Genomic DNA, 16,861 nt, shown 5'->3' with positions numbered 1-16,861 from the left:
AGGGGGGCTATATACTACAGGGGGAGAGAGCACAGGCGGGCTATATACTACTGGGGGAGCGCACAGAGGGGTTACATACTACTGGGGTGGTCATCCTCTTTGTACCCAATTTCAAAGGGCCGGTGAGTGAGAAAAAAATGCCAGTTTCCCACTAATAAGCATCAATTCTGTATGTAAATAGTTCAACGTTTGTGAAAAATGATGTTCAGCTCGGACCTTCGCCTGATAATAGATCCCGGTAAGTGGACCTTCACTTAAAGTTGTTGAGTACCCCTACCCTATTATATAAGGAGATGTGCTGTCCATGACCAAAGATTTTTTTTTTTAAGCAGGTCAAAATTACCTGGACCAGCCCGGAATGTACAAGCGTTTGGCCCTATTACACTGGGCAATGGTTACAGGCGATAAACGCCCCTTGTAACAGGACCCTTACTTGTTTGCAAGATCTGTACAGGTTTTGAGATTATAACAGTCTGCCCTGGACTCCCCCCCACCTTCTTTAAATTCACACATTGCATGCACTGCCTGTAAATATGGACGATGTGTTAACGTTTTTAGAACTGACGTCATTTTCAGCGATCATTTCCAGATTGGTAGAATTTCTACTTTGGTCATTTCTGGATTATTCATGGTGCACATTTCTTTTACCTACACTCATCATGTGGATTCAAGATTTTAGTCGTATTACAGCGACTCACCTGGGATTATCAAGGTCATACACAACTCTGTCTATTACGTCATTGGGATGAATCATTCTTTCAATATCTTGGGCTATTTTTGTCCTGTCATAAACATTAAAAAGATCAATGTCAGGCACGCATTTTTATATCTTCCTCTTCAAACCCACGGGAGCAAAATCTGTCATATTTAATAAAACTAAAGTGTACCTGCCATGACACCTGCTGCCGGATCAGCGGAGAGTTCCTCTGTTTATCCTGAAGTTTAGGTCTCCTTGGATAGCAACACACAATGAGACCGTTATGTGCCCGACCCCCATTGGTGGTTGCTTACATTGTGGTCTCATTGTGTGTTGATATCCAAAAAGACTGGAACTTCCAGACTAACAGAGTAACTGGCTGCTAATCTGACAGTGGGTGTCATGGCAGGTACACTTTAAACCAAAGTTTGTAGAATTCAGTTGGAAAGCTCCTGCAGCAAAGGCAACCACATTCTATAAAAACATTATAATACTAGCATAAATGGTGCCTGTATTCTTCTAACAGGACAGATGTTAAAGCGAATGTACCATCAGGTGCTTTCGCTTTAACATGACCCACGGATAGATCGGTTCCAGCGCAGGGAAGCTGGTGCCGTGGCCCATTTTTTTGAACCGGGTCGGGTCAGTCCATTCTTTTTGGTACCGGGCCGGAGGTGAAGCACTGGAGGCCCCTCTATGACGCGGCTCTGTTAGAATCAATGGAGCCGCGTCATAGAGAGGCGGGGGACTCCTCCCACTGGGGATGACCCAGTCCGCCTCCAGTGCTTCAGCCCCGGCACCCATGGATAGAACGGCGCCGTACACGGGAAACGGGCCACGGTTCAAAAAATGGAATGCGGCATCGGCACCGATCTATCCGTGGGTCATGTTAAAGCGAATGTACCTGATGGTACATTCGCTTTAAGCATTTAAACACACTTCCCCAACGTAACCACCACCATGTAGAACACAGGTGTCAAACTCAGGCCCTCCAGCTGTTACACAATTACAATTCCCAATAAGCCTGGACAACCAAAGGTTAAAAGGATCGGGCATTTTGGATTTAAAATACCTGAGGCTTTCGTTCTAGATTAAAGGAGAAGTCCGGCGAAAATTTTTATTAAAGTATTGTATTGCCCCCCAAAAGTTATACAAATCGCCAATATACACTTATTACGAGAAATACACATAAAGTGCTTTTTTCCCTGCACTTACTACAGCATCAAGGCTTCACTTCCTAGATAAAATGGTGATGTCACGACCCGACTCCCAGAGCTGTGTGGGCTGTGGCTGCTAGAGAGGATGATGGCAGAGGGATGCTCAGCATCCCTCCAGTGCCCTGTGTCCCTCTGCCATCATCCTGCCACAGCCACAGCCCGCACAGCTCTGCAAGCTGGGTTGTGACATCACCATTTTATTCAAAGTGAAGCCTTGATGCAGTAGTAAGTGCAGGGAAAAAAGCACTTTATGTGCATTTCCCGTAATAAGTGTATATTGGTAGGGCTGGGCGATATTGGCCTAAATTATTATCGCGGTTAATCGTACATATAGCCGCGGTAACGATAACTGAGCGATAATTATGACACGCCCCTTTGCAAGCCACACCCACTTGACCGTGCAAACCTGGTGATATTTTTTTTAATAAGAGTATAAAAAAAAAAAAGTAACTCACTGAGCAGCAACACAAGGCTGGGCCATATAGGCTATTGTCCTTATTATTATTTGTCATTATTAGGGGTCTCAGCAGAGACCTGGACGTGTATATACAGGTATACAGCCATTACAGGATATGTATACACAGGTATACAGCTATGTACATAGTACAGTATCTGTATATACAGCAATGTACACACTACAGGACGTTTATATACAGGTATACAGCAACATAGCTGCATACATGTCCTGTACTTTGTACATAGCCCTATACCAGTATATATACATCCGGTAGTGTGTACATAGCTGTATACCTTTTATATACATGTTCTGTAGTGTGTACATAGCTGTATACCTTTTATATACATGTTCTGTAGTGTGTACATAGCTGTATACCTTTTATATACATGTTCTGTAGTGTGTACATAGCTGTATACCTGTATATACACATCCTGTAGTGTTTACGTAGCTGTATACTCAAATATGGAAGTCCTGTAGTGGCAGTATTATTTATGTATTTTTGCACACACACTACAAGATATGTATATACAGGTATACAGCTATGCAGATTTTCCATTAATAACTCATGCACACTCAGCTAAGCTGAGCATTCATATGTATTATAAAATTACAAGAAGCAGTTAGGGGGATCTGGGCAGAAGGGGGAAAGCAGCTGGGGGGATCTGAAGGGGGGGGGGGATCTGAAGGGGGGGGGGGGCAGCTGGGGGGGGATCTGAAGGGGGGGGAGCAGTAGGGGGGATCTGGGCAGAAGGGGGGGGAGCAGCTGGGGGGATCTGGGCAGAAGGGGTGGAAGCAGCTGGGGGGGATCTGGGCAGAAGGGGGGGAAGCAGCTGGGGGGGATCTGGGCAGAAGGGGGAAAGCAGCTGGGGGGGATCTAAGCAGAAGGGGGGAGCAGCTAGGGGGGATCTGGGCAGAAGGGGGGGGAGCAGCTGGGGGGGATCTGGGCAGAAGGGGGGGGCAGAAGGGGGGGGATCTGGGCAGAAGGGGGGAAGCAGCTGGGGGGGGATCTGGGCAGAAGGGGGGGGAAGCAGCTGGGGGGGATCTGGGCAGAAGGGGGGGGAAGCAGCTGGGGGGGATCTGGGCAGAAGGGGGGGGGGAAGCAGCTGGGGGGGGATCTGGGCAGAAGGGGGGGGGAGCTGCTGGGGGGGATCTGGGCAGAATGGGGGGGAAGCAGCTGAGGGGGGGGGGGAGGTCTGGGCAGAAGGGGGGGGGCATAAGCTGTATCTCCTTCTCCCAGCCGGACAGGCGCTGACCCGCTCCACATACCCGGGAGTGAGCGGCCGGGGGTACATAAGCTGTATCTCCTCCTCCCCCTGCCACCCCGCTCAGCATTGGTACGCTTGTGGCCCCGTCGGACGTTTGCACAGGCAGATCCCGGCCTCTGGAGGAGGAGACCGCAGGATCATGTGATGGCGTCCCTGCGGGTGCTGGAGCTGAATAGCGGGATCGGGGATCTGCACTGCGGCCCTAGATCCCGCTATTCAGCTCCAGCACCCGCAGGGACGCCATCACATGATCCTGCGGTCTCCTCCTCCAGAGATCGGGATCTGCCTGTGCAAACGTCCGACGGGGCCACAAGCGTACCAATGCTGAGCGGGTTACAAGGGGAGGAGGAGATACAGCTTATGTACCCCCGGCCGCTCACTCCCGGGTATGTGGAGCGGGTCAGCGCCTGTCCGGCTGGGGGTGGGGAGGTTATAGGCTGGTGCAGGATTGCAGGGCGCACTGAGGGACAGGCGGGCAGGGGCCGTTGGGGGGCGCTCTGTCAGGCATGGCGGGACGGCAAGTGCTATAACACATACAGCGCACTGTGCAGCACTGAAATACCGCAAATACCGTCCTGGCGCAGTTGAGGTCGGTTTACCGACGCCAGAGACGGTATCGGTATTTTCACGGTATACTGCCCAGCCCTATATATTGGTGATTTGTATAACTTGGGGGGCAATACAATACTTAAATAAAAATTTTCGCCGGACCTCTCCTTTAAGCAGCTCTACAGGATTTAACCACACTACTTTTCATAAATCCGCTTCCTCAACCCTTCTAAAAAGGCACGAGGAAATATAAAAAGTGTACCAGTCACCTTAAACTTTTGACACGTCAGAGAAATACAAAAAGATTTGATTGGTCAGGGCCAAGAGTTCAGAACGCAACCCAAGAAAGAAGTGTATGGCTTAGCACTTCATTCCCCACTCTCTGTGCACACAACCAAAATGGTCCTACATTTGGAGTCTGTCTCAGTCATATGAACTAGTAGAAAACACACTTGGCGTGCACTTCCCCCAGCTCGCCCAGTCAGGGTCTAAGCGCTCAACAGGGCTGTATTAACAGCTGCTGCTGCCCTAGGCACTAAACCTGAAGACGCCCCATCTACACGCACCTATTGGCGATACCAGACCTGACCAATACCACCATACCCCCCACCCCCCTGGAAAAGACACTAGATTTACTGGCAAGTCTGAACGGGAGGAGGGAAACTAAAAAAATAAAAACAAAAAAAAATGTTTTTTCTGTCCCCCTGCTCCCTGATGCTGCCCCCCTGCAAGGTGCTGCCCTAGGCACCGGACCACCGGTGCCTAGTGGTAAATACGGCCCTGGCACTCAATGATCAAAACTTTTGACATGTTAAAAGTTTATTCAAAGTGACTGTGCCAGTTTAACTGTGGTCAATTTTTTGTTTTTGCTAACCCAGAGTAGAAGCTGTGAATGTTATAAACTCACCTTTGCACACCATATGGCCTTTCTAATATAGGCTCTTTAAAAAATGGTGGTACATGGCCAAAGTAGTCCGGATATGCCACTTCCGAGTATTCAGGGACCGACTTGGTATTTTTCACAGTTTCAATGTACAGGTCCGGATCATGGAGGGGCAATAAGCTTTCAGCGTCTAGCACATTCTGCAAGCCCCGTCCACCCAAAGGGCTTACATCTTCATCTTCATCAGGAAAAATTCGAGAGCAACATAAAGGTCCGAGATTGACAGAATGTTTGTCAAACAAGTTGTTACCGCATGGCATATTCTGAGCAGTCTTACTACATGAATGAGATAAGGCAATGGGCTTGTCTTTAGTGGGCACACAGCCATTTTTGCAATGATTGTTGATTGAAGACTTCTGTAACGAGAGTTTGTCGAGATCCATTACAACATCATTGTTCAAGTAGAAGCATGAGGACTTGTCAATTTCCCCCCGACTCTGTAGGAAGGAGTTGTTACGGTCTTTCCTATTATCTTTCCTTGTCATGTCTAAAAATGTTGGTCTTTTGTTACATTCATCTTCTAAAGAAATGCTGCACGATTTTCTAGACAGTTCCGTCATAATATGTCTTGGCTTGTATGGGGTTTCCTCTCCTGCTGTTGGAACAACAATAGGGACACCGTGGTTTGCTCCAGGCACTGGTTCATCTGACACCAAGTCAAAATCCTTTAATAAAGATGCAAAAGAATAAAAAAGAAAATTGAGCAAAAATTTATTTAATGACTACAGATGTTCATAAAGTCAGCGGTGAAGCATTTTTCCCATAATATCATTTTTTATATTTCACAATATTCCAAAGCTAAAAACTACAGAAATGAGAAAACAACTTGGGTAGCAGTTCCTAAGAAAGGTGCGCAATGCTAAATCTCAAATATCGTTTACAATCCTACAAAATTATCATAAAACATTGAATATATTGAAGGAAGCAGGCCTTTTATTTTTTTATCATATTTATTATGTATCTAGTATGATCTAGTACAGCAGTACCGGCCAGATGATCTTTTGCACCGCTGATTTCTGATGCGGGCGCATCAGTGCGCGCCCGCATCAGAACTCCCCACAGCAGACAATGGAGCTTGCAGCCGAAGCCGCTCGCTCCATTGTGTGAATTGACAGGGTTTTCTGCGGCCGCAGAAAGCTGACATGTCAGTTTCCTACGGCACCGCTAGAGATCCCAGCCGGAGTGTATACTATGTGTAGGATTCCCTTAGCCTGCAGCACTACGTAAGTACTGCAAAAATCCCGGCCATTGTAACAACGGCCATGATTTCTGCAGAGCTTACGTAGTGTGAACATAGCCTTACAATATGCCACTAGGGAGGGGCAGCCATGGGTGCACTGATGGCCGTGTCAGAAGCTACTAGACTGGACATGACTCCTGTAATAAATTGGGACATTTGCATAAAGCCATACAAGGATTCTCATACGTTTCTCTTACCTGAAAGTCATCAGAAAGCTCAGGGAAAAAGCGATCATACATTTTTAAATCTTCTAATGGCCTTGCCAGTTCTTGCGCAGGTTTCAGCTTACTGATATCTGTCTCTATGTCGTCATTCTGGAAAAAAGGGGCAGTATTGTCGAAAACAAATAACTCAACAGTAAAAACAAACAAGCATAAAACAGCTTTTAAGGATTGCTGATTTCAGTAGGTTCGGACAAGCCGCCTAGTAATGGGGATATATTGCTCTATAAGCAGGCCATTTAGGAGTCTGGGACCTTGGGAGGTAAAATGGAGGCCTTACTAGTTGTTATCCAGCCTACCCAGAGGCAAATACTAGAACAGCTGAAAATAACTTTTTAAAAAGGTGTATTTCCATTTGACATAGTAAATCCTTATCCCCAGAATAGGGAATGACTAGTTGATAATAGGGGGTCTGACTCTGCAATCTTGAGAACAGTGACCCCAGTCTCCCAATGGAGCCACAAGTCCTGCATGTGCAGCGACACTCTATTCTCTACTAGCTTTTCCAGTAGAAGAAGCAGGACTCAAAGGCTTTTTTAAAGGAGATCTAGCAGCTTTTTAGCATCCTTTTATGAAAAAAATAAAAAATCTAATAATCTATTACACAACACAATATTCAGTGGCAAACTGGCAATTATATAAAATAATACACCACAATCTAAATGCCATAAATCCTCACATACATGACCATATCAAAGCTCTGTGCAGCATCTGTGTGACACAGTGTTACAATAAGGCATATATAGAGCTTTCTGAGGCTTCACCATACCCTTGTATACCTGCAATTTTTACAAGGGAATGCATTATCATATACTGCAACACACAATACCACTGTTGCCATGTAGTCCACATTGGCTTTTTAATAAATTACAAACAGTGCTCTAAAAAAAAAAAACACACAGATGCAAAAAAAAATTAAGAAATAACGAACTCTCAACAATAAAAAAATACTTTACATTTTTTTACTATGGGCAACCACTTCACTTTTTCTAAACTGTTAAGATTACTACATACAAACCTTAAATAGTTGATCATTATCGTCTTCATTTTCAGCTTCTGCTTCAATGTCTGCCTCTGTGTCATCATTGTCATCACTCTCATCTACTACATCATCCACTAAATACAAAAAGATTTTACAACTTATAATATGGAGTAAACATTTATGTGACATATGCAGTGTATGCAGTATCAGAAGCTGCTTCAATACAACCACATGGTTCCTGGATCTCTTACAGAATCTCATAGGGGTGTCAAACTCAAATACACAGTGGGCCAAAATGAAAAAATTGGACAAAGTCGCAGGCCAACCATAATTATTGAAGCGTGAATGCTGCGGTGCTGGAACACCACACGTCAGAGCAGTTTGTGGTGTTCCTGGCACTGTCAGTGGTGTGCATCTCCCAGCCCCGTGCACTATGATAAATGACACGATAAATTGCTATGACATGATTAAACCCCAACCCATGTAATAGCCACCCCCCCCAATATTGCCCCATGTAGTAGCCAACCCTTCCAATAGTGCCCAAATAGCAGCCAGCCCCCCAAGATTCATATAGTAGCCAGCCCTCCCCAATAGTCTCATACAGTAGCCAGCCCTCCCTAATAGTCTCATACAGTAGCCAGCCCTCCCCAGTAGTTTCACATAGTAGCCAGCCCTCCCTAATAGTCTCCTACAGTAGCCAGCCCTCCCCAATAGTCTCATATAGTAGCCAGCCCTCCCTAATAGTCTTATATAGTAGCCAGCCCTCCCCAATAGTCTCATATAGTAGCCAGCCCTCCCCCATAGTCTCTTATATAGTAGCCAGCCCTCCCTAATAGTCTCATACAGTAGCCAGCCCTCCCCAATAGTCTCATATAGTAGCCAGCCCTCCCTAATAGTCTTATATAGTAGCCAGTCCTCCCCAATAGTCACTTATATAGTAGCCAGGCCTCCCCAATAGTCTCATACAGTAGCCAGCCCTCCCCCATAGTCTCTTATATAGTAGCCAGCCCTCCCCAATAGTCTCATAGTAGCCAGCCCTCCCGCATAGTCTCTTATATAGTAGCCAGCCCTCCCCCATAGTCTCTTATATAGTAACCAGCCCTCCCCCATAGTCTCATATATTATCCAGCCCTCCCCAATAGTCTCATATAGTAGCCAGCCCTCCCCCATAGTCTCTTATATAGTAGCCAGCCCTCCCTAATAGTCTTATATAGTAGCCAGTCCTCCCCAATAGTCACTTATATAGTAGCCAGGCCTCCCCAATAGTCTCTTATACAGTAACCAGCCCTCCCCCATGGTCTCATATATTAGCCAGCCCTCCCACATAGTCTCTCATATAGTAGCCATGGTGGGCCAGATGTAATAGAAACTCTGAATTGCCTGGTGGGCCAAAAATAATGGCACCATGGGCCAGATTTGGCCCGCGGGCCAGAGTTTGACATGACTGTCATAGGGAATGAGCCCCTAACCTAAAATCATTTCAAGCACAGAGTGCTTACTCAACACCCCCCCCCCCCCCCCCCCACACACACACACACACACACACACTCGGAGCACATACCTTCAGGAGGCATACTGTAGATCTGAGCCACTGGCCCACTGGTGGGAATAACAGGCAGTTGGAACTGAAAAGCACTTTTGATTGTTGGCAAAGGAAGACGATTCTTGGGAAAGCATTTTCTCATGATCAGGCTGGATGTATTGACAAGAGGATCTAAAGTTCTTACAGCTTGGCAATCCTATAAAACATAAACCATGTAAAACCGTCTGAATGTGGCCATATCAAAACTGCAGTTCTAGTGCCATGGAACCTCAGGCTTTTAGTAAGGCTAGGTTCACACTGCGTTTTTAGCATCCGTTTAACGGATCCGTTTTTTTTAGTGGTCAAAAAAGTAGTGTCAACAGTACTTTATTGTGCGTCAAAAAAAACGCATCAGTTTTGATCCGTTTTTTTTTTTATAATGGAAGTCAATGGAAAAACGGATCAAAAACGGATGCACACAAATGCATCCGTTTTTTGCAATCTGTTTTTTGCAAAAAACGGATCCGTTAAACGGATGCTAAAAACGCAGTGTGAACCTAGCCTAAGGATAAGTTAGCTGTGGTATAAAGCACTAAGATTCTATTTACATTTCCCAATTATATTAAAACATGAAGAATTGAGTGTAAAAGAATGGTGCACAATAAGAAAAATATAAATGATGGCTTACAGTACCACACCTGTCCATGGCTCATGTCTGGTACTGAAACACAGCTTTACTGAACTGAATGTAGCTGCCTAGAAATACTACAACAGATATTTTTCTTACTCTGGACATTTCCTTTAAAAACTGTCAGAACTTCTCCCATTATAAAGATATTCCCATCTAAGCACATTAAACCTAACCCACAGAATAAGCAAAAACATGCTAGTCTATGGGCATATGAACCAGGGCTGGCATCAGCACAGGGCTTACCCGGGCAAGTGCTGCGGCCTACACCGCCTCTAGGGGCGCAGAGAGGAAGAGTCAGTAATGTGTGTCAGTCATTTAGACAGTACTGTGTGTCAGTAAGTTTGTGTCAGTCAGTATTGTCTGTGTCAGTAAGTGTGTGTGTGTGTCACTAAGTGTGTGTGTGTGTCAGTAATGTGTGTTTGTGTATGTTAGTGGTGTCTTAAGTGATTGTGCATAGGAAATGGATGAGGGGCCCACTAAGGCTCTGTCGCCAAAGGGCCAGCAAATACCTGGAGCTGGCCCTGGTGTGACTGCTAAGACCCCTACCAATCCTGAAAATGGAAAACTAATAGTAATACCCATTAAATTGTGAATAACTTTTTCCATAGTTTGCTCTAGTACATTTTCTATTTCTTATCTGCCATACTGTCTGCTTAGTGAGGGAACAACTCATGCTTTAAAACAGCCTGAGAAACTAGGATCAGATGTGCAGATATACACTAAATAGGTCTGCATTACTTACTTGTGAGGTGTTATATAAAATCTTCATACCATTCGCGTCTATGAACGCTTTTCTACCCAGCTTGATGTTTGTGATGCTTTTAAGGCACTGCAGAATGCCTTTTCTGATCAGCATGTGCCTGTGCCGAGTGTCATGTCGATGCCAGTCCAAATATATTGTTAAAAGCCCTTGAACATATCCACGGTCCACCGCTTTTCTGGCATTTGTCTCTACAGTTAAACATTAAAAGGTTGCATTAAAAAAAAAAAAAAAAAACATATGCAAAAGGAAAATAGTAGAAAGAAGATACAAAGAAGATAGGATTCCAGGTAAAGCAAAATGGTGGTCCATTGAAGAGAGCAGCGGTCCGTCGCTTTTATCTTTAATTAAAGGGGTTATCCAGTTCTACAAAAACATGGGGCAAAAGTGGCCATGTTTTTGTAGTGCTGGATAACACTTTTCAACATGTTAAAAGACAACCATCAGCCGGCGTTGTTTATGTTGGCTGATAGTGGCCTTTTCACATGACCTATTACACCAAACAATTACCGGCTGGAACGGACGCTAATCAGCCAAGTATGGCCGATAATCTTTTGGTGTAATAGGGCCCAGGGCCGATTCTGGGGTTTCTGCCGCCTGAGGCAAACCTCAGGCGGCCGCCCCGAGTGATGGCCGGCATCCCCCCCGCAACCCCCCCCCCCCCCCCGCAGCCAGCCGCTCACCTGTCCCACGCCGCAGCCGGCCCGCGCTCTCCGCTGTCTCCACATCCCGTCAGGTCCCGCGATGTCACCCTGCAGGGCGGCCCCGTGCGACCCGATCACCCCAGCGCGTCCCCCACCGACCCCGGGCACTCACCACAGCTTGGAGGTCCGTGACAGCTGCAGGGTGACATCGCGGGACCTGACGGGATGTGGAGAGCGCAGGCGACGAGACAGGTGAGCGGCCGCTGTCATTTTTGTTAAATGATACTTAACAAAAATGACAGCAGGGGGGACATAATGCCGCCCCCTGCCGGACCGCAAAATCTGCCGCCTGAGGCGGAAGGCTCATTCCGCCTCATGGCAGAAGCGGGCCTGATAGGGCCTTTACAGTGCTGAGCAGAGTTTGAGTATCCACAGGCTGAACAATATTTTCTGATAAATTTGAGACAATGTGATTATCTGTTTCGTTTGTCATCCCGCTGCGAGTAAGCAATCTCACTGAAGTGACAGTGAAGGTATCCGCAGCGAATTTCGCTGCAAACTCGCAGTGTGAAATCCGCTGCAGATATGGTATGTGTGAACTAGGGATGCACGATGCACCGAAAAATCGATACTACTATCGATTTTTGGGGCAAAAAAACGGTTTGGTACCAGGATTTCCTGGTATCGATACTTTGTTAAACTACAAAATAGCGTAGTTTAACAGAGTATAGTGCAGAGAACATGACAGGCGGCTAACTGAGCGCCTGTCATGTTTTCTATGTGCCACCCCTGCAAACACAGACCTGGGACCCCGATCTTCCGCGCAGCATGCTGCTGCCGCCGGCCGTTCCTCCCTCTCACATCGCCGCGGGGTCCCGGGTCAGTATACCATTACAGAGCAGCGTCGGCGGCAGGAGAGGGAAGAGAGAGGCTGAGAGCTGCACCGTCCGGGGGAGAAGGCTGGAGGTGTGGGAGGCGAGGAGGAGATCTGACAGGAGGTGGGTGGCTGTGAGGTGGGAGCCGTCAGGACACTCCCGGGCCGGCATCAGCAATGTGGGGGGTGAGCAAAAGGTCGGCCTGGCTGCAACTGGGAAGGGGGAGGGGGGCGGTAGCCTGCACATTACTCTGCCGCCTGAATCCAGCTGGAATAGTGCAACTACAACCCGCATCATCCCTGATAGCTGAAGTGTATTACATGACTACAGTTCCCATCATCCCTGATAGCTGAAGTGTGTGTTACATGACTACAGCCCCCATCATCCCTGATAGCTGAAGTGTGTGTTACATGACTACAGCCCCCATCATCCCTGATAGCTGAAGTGTGTTATGACTACAGTTCCCATCATCCCTGATAGCTGAAGTGTGTTACATGACAACAGCCCCCATCATCCCTGATAGCTGAAGTGTATTACATGACTACAGTTCCCATCATCCCTGATAGCTGAAGTGTGTGTTACATGACAACAGCCCCCATCATCCCTGATAGCTGAAGTGTATTACATGACTACAGTTCCCATCATCCCTGATAGCTGAAGTGTGTGTTACATGACTACAGCCCCCATCATCCCTGATAGCTGAAGTGTGTGTTACATGACTACAGCCCCCATCATCCCTGATAGCTGAAGTGTGTTATATGACTACAGTTCCCATCATCCCTGATAGCTGAAGTGTGTTACATGACTACAGCCCCCATCATCCCTGATAGCTGAAGTGTATTATATGACTACAGTTCCCATCATCCCTGATAGCTGAAGTGTGTTACATGACTACAGCCCCCATGATCCCTGATAGCTGAAGTGTATTACATGACTACAGCCCCCATCATCCCTGATAGCTGAAGTGTGTGTTACATGTATACAACCCCCATCATCCCTGATAGCTGAAGTGTGTGTTACATGTATACAACCCCCATCATCCCTGATAGCTTAAGTGTGTGTTACATGACTACAGTTCCCATCATCCCCCTGATAGCTGAAGTGTTATTGTGCATATTATAAGATTATCACCTTCCTGATGACGCACAGTAAATGGTGCAAGCGGAGAAACCACCAAATTCAGTACCACATAAAAACGTGCTACTAAATAAAACTACAGATTGCCCCACAGCCATGCTGGCTAAAAGATAAAAAAGTGTTAGGAGTGAGAATAGGGCAAATTTTTTAAAGAACATTTATTTTAAATAAGGCAAACTTTCGTTTTAAAATAATATGGTCCGTACGGGCGCATCTCTATTCTTGTGGGGGGTTTTTAAATAAAATTTATTAAGTATCGAATTGGTATCGAGCATTGAAAAAAAAAAAGTTGGTATTGGTATCGAACTCAAAATTCTGGTATCGTGACAACACTAGTGTGAACCCACCCGTAGGGTGCGTTCACACGTTCAGGATCCGCAGCAGACCTGCAGCAAATGTAATGGTCCAGATTAGAATGCTTTAAATTTGCAACTTTAAATCTGCTCTGTCAAATCTGCTGCAGATCCTGTACGTGTGAGCTCCCCCTTAAGGCGCAGAAGAGCGGTTGTACGTGTTGTGCCTCTTCATCCCTACTCAGAGAGTGGCATGAGTTTACAGTGGAAGTCCTTGAGACATCCGGTACAGAAATGCCATCAGTCCCCTAGACATTCATTGTAGCTTCCTATATACAATATGACATTTCTTTTAAAATATCCTTCCAACATGTCAGAAGACTGGTGGTGGTCAGGGTGCGGAGACCCCTAACAATCCCTAAAATGAATGGGAAAAAAGGTTAGGATTGAGAGAAAGCCCACACTGCTCACAAAGAAATAACTTATCTTAGGGATCAATGGAGGATTCAGCACCCAGACACCCCCACCCACCACTTTTTTTTTTTAAGGGATAGGTATCCTTTAAACGTGCTCTTTACTTGACATCATTTCGTTAGGCTATACCCCCAATATTAGATCAGGGTGGGTCCTACATCTGAGTTTCCCTCCAATCACACAGCACCACCCTCATCTGTGAACATTCACAGAGCGGAGAGGTGGAATAACAGATATAGGTAAGGATATGAAGAAAAACAGTGTCAAACGTATTTCTGAAATTCACAGCACCATGACTGCATTAATGGTCAAGGGAGTCTTAGCTTACAAAACTCCACTGAACACATACTGACAATATACATACATATACATATATCAGGAATACAGAACCTCTTAACAGGCCATAAATCTGGGTCAGCTGGACACAATAAGAGCAGATTTTCAGCCAGTGGATGTACACAAGTATATTTTAATAATATATTTTAGTGTCCCTGTCATTCTGGGAAAAATGGACTCCAGTCTTCCAGCACTTATAAGCTGCTGTATGTCCTGCAGGAAAAGGTGTATTCTTTCCAATCTGACACAGTGCTCTCTGCTGCCACCTCTGTCTGTGACAGGAACTCTACAAAGACGCAGCAAATCCCCATAGAAAACCTCTCCTGCTCTCCAGAATGTAAAAATACACCACTTCCTGAAGGACATACAGCAGCTGATAAGTACTAGAAGACAAGATTTTTTAATAGAAGTAAATTACAAATCTCTGGCACTTTTTGGCACCAGTTGATTTAAAGGAAAGAATAGGGCTGCATCAAGGTATATTTTTCCTATCAAAACTTCGGATCTCACAGTAGAACATGAGAGACCACGTTATAAGTCAATGTGATCCACTAGGCATACATAAGTCTGAGATGGTTGATTATTATGTTTTTTAATTATTATATGTTTCATTGATTAAATGGCAAGGAAATTATAAGGACAGTGTAAATATGGTAAAAACTTACTTGATTTTAGTAAAGCGGCAAGGGTATCTAAAGAGACTCTGCAAAGTAAGACAAGAATATTAGCTTTAAACAGCATGTGAACAGGTACATGTAAACTAGACGCGTTTCGGCTGTTAGCAGCCTTTATCACAGCTGTGACTGAGGCGGGACGCCAGTAACAGAGTGAACACTCCATCAGTCAGGACATCATGACAACTCAGGGGAAAATGCCTTCTGATCAAGCAAATGAGAAACAAAAAACGCAAGAGCTTGACAGACACTCTACCTTGTCCATGGTTGTCGTGTTGGGACAAAAATGCAGAAGGAACTTTACAGGGAACAGTCCAAAGCAGCAAATCCAAAAGTGAAAAATGTTACAGCAAAAAAGTCCTTAAAACACTTACTTTGTTGTAGAAAAAACTTCCATAAAAAAACAGCATGTGAACAGGTACGTATAGGCTAGACGGTTTTGGCTGTTACTCACAGCCGTGATAAAGGCTGATAACAGCCGAAATGGGTCTAGATTTTACGTACCTGTTCACATGCTGTTTTTTTGTGGAAGTTTTTTTTCATAATAAAGTAAGTGTTTTTAAGGACTTTTTTGCTGGAACATTTTCTCACTTTTGAAAATGCCTTCTGGCAGCGGTCCCGGCGCCGGTCACGCGAGGAATCACAGGAACAGGGAGAGGTAAGTAAGGACTGGTTGTTAGGTTTGCTCCTAACGGCTGTTAGGATTTCAGCTCCGGACTTCTCCATTAACAACAATGAGCTATTTGTAGTAGACTGTTACAATAAAGTATTATATGTCAAGTTATCAGAGAGGGTCTATTGCAAGGAAAAAAAATCTGAGAAAAAAAATCATACATTTAAGCACCAGTTATAAATGACTGAGTGGCTGAGCGGCCCTGAGACGTAGCGTCTCGGGCGGCGTCAGACACCAGGAAGCGGCCGGGAACCGGAGCGCCGCAATGAATGACCCGCCGCTGGAATCGGGGAGGTGAGTGGACGTCTTTTATTTCAGCCACCTCCTCCCCGGTCCCCCCAAAAAAGTGCCCCGACGCTGGATAACCCCTTTAACTTGGATTCTAGTGTAACATTTTTGTTCCCCTTTCTTTTACAATAGTCTACACTACACTATCTGACCACTAGATGGTGTGTGAAACCAAAGTATGAACAGGCTACTACAGTAAGTGCATGGGATGTACAGAGAGAACAGGTAAAAAAATAATAATAATAATAATCAGAATCTGCAAAAATAAATAAATATAGACATGATGATGAAATAATGCATACTATGCAAGTAGTACTGAAGAGCGCCAGGAACTTTTGTCTGTCATAGACCAGGGGCAGCGTGCAATAACCCATGACTGGGCAGTTTTACAGACTCAGGAAGGATAAGACTGGAGAAGTCATCCAGAGAGCAGAGTGACAGCTCCTTCTATGTGTCACTTCAGTTGAAAAAGTAGAATATAGTGATATTGTATTGTATGGGGAGGCACAGTATACGGAGGCAGCATGGTGCAAATAGCATTTACATGAATCCTTAGATGACCCTTTCCCCACTGTAAAGTCTCCACTTTGTGGCCACTGGTACATTACAGCTTTATTACGGAAATGAGAGTTTCTTTTCACAAAAACCACTTATTGCACAGCACTGACTAAAGGCTGAGGTGCACAACCCCATGGCTCGCAAGCCACATGCGCCTGACACTACCACCAGTTGTGTCCCACACAGGGCAACCCCATGGGGGTCGGTAGATACGATTTCCTGTATCTTTCCCTTTTACATCTTAGTTAAATTAAACTGCTACTGAATGTACTCCTCTGCCTCATAAACTGTTCCTACAGTATATTAAATGATATTGTTATAAATATTATCTTGTATTATATCTATATTATCTTATAATATAGAGT

At 45.4% G+C, this 16,861-nt stretch overlaps 1 protein-coding gene across 6 annotated transcripts in view; it reads right to left on the bottom strand.

The window, feature by feature from the left end:
* The window catches only part of AGTPBP1 (ATP/GTP binding carboxypeptidase 1), a 96,746-nt gene that overhangs the window by 40,272 nt on the left and 39,613 nt on the right, over nt 1-16,861 (bottom strand). For all 6 annotated transcript variants that reach the window (XM_069961778.1, XM_069961779.1, XM_069961775.1 and 3 more), the window contains 7 exons: nt 14,969-15,006; nt 10,527-10,735; nt 9,133-9,310; nt 7,608-7,705; nt 6,566-6,682; nt 5,093-5,793; nt 699-782 (listed from right to left, as the gene is read on the bottom strand). In XM_069961778.1, coding sequence (XP_069817879.1) covers nt 699-782; nt 5,093-5,793; nt 6,566-6,682; nt 7,608-7,705; nt 9,133-9,310; nt 10,527-10,735; nt 14,969-15,006 — 1,425 coding nt within the window. The remainder of the gene's footprint in view (nt 1-698; nt 783-5,092; nt 5,794-6,565; nt 6,683-7,607; nt 7,706-9,132; nt 9,311-10,526; nt 10,736-14,968; nt 15,007-16,861) is intronic.

Source organism: Dendropsophus ebraccatus, chromosome 3, assembly GCF_027789765.1.
Source record: "Dendropsophus ebraccatus isolate aDenEbr1 chromosome 3, aDenEbr1.pat, whole genome shotgun sequence".
Lineage (NCBI taxonomy): Eukaryota > Metazoa > Chordata > Amphibia > Anura > Hylidae > Dendropsophus > Dendropsophus ebraccatus.
Note: the sequence above shows the minus strand (reverse complement) of the source record. Positions and strands in the feature narration are given on the sequence as shown.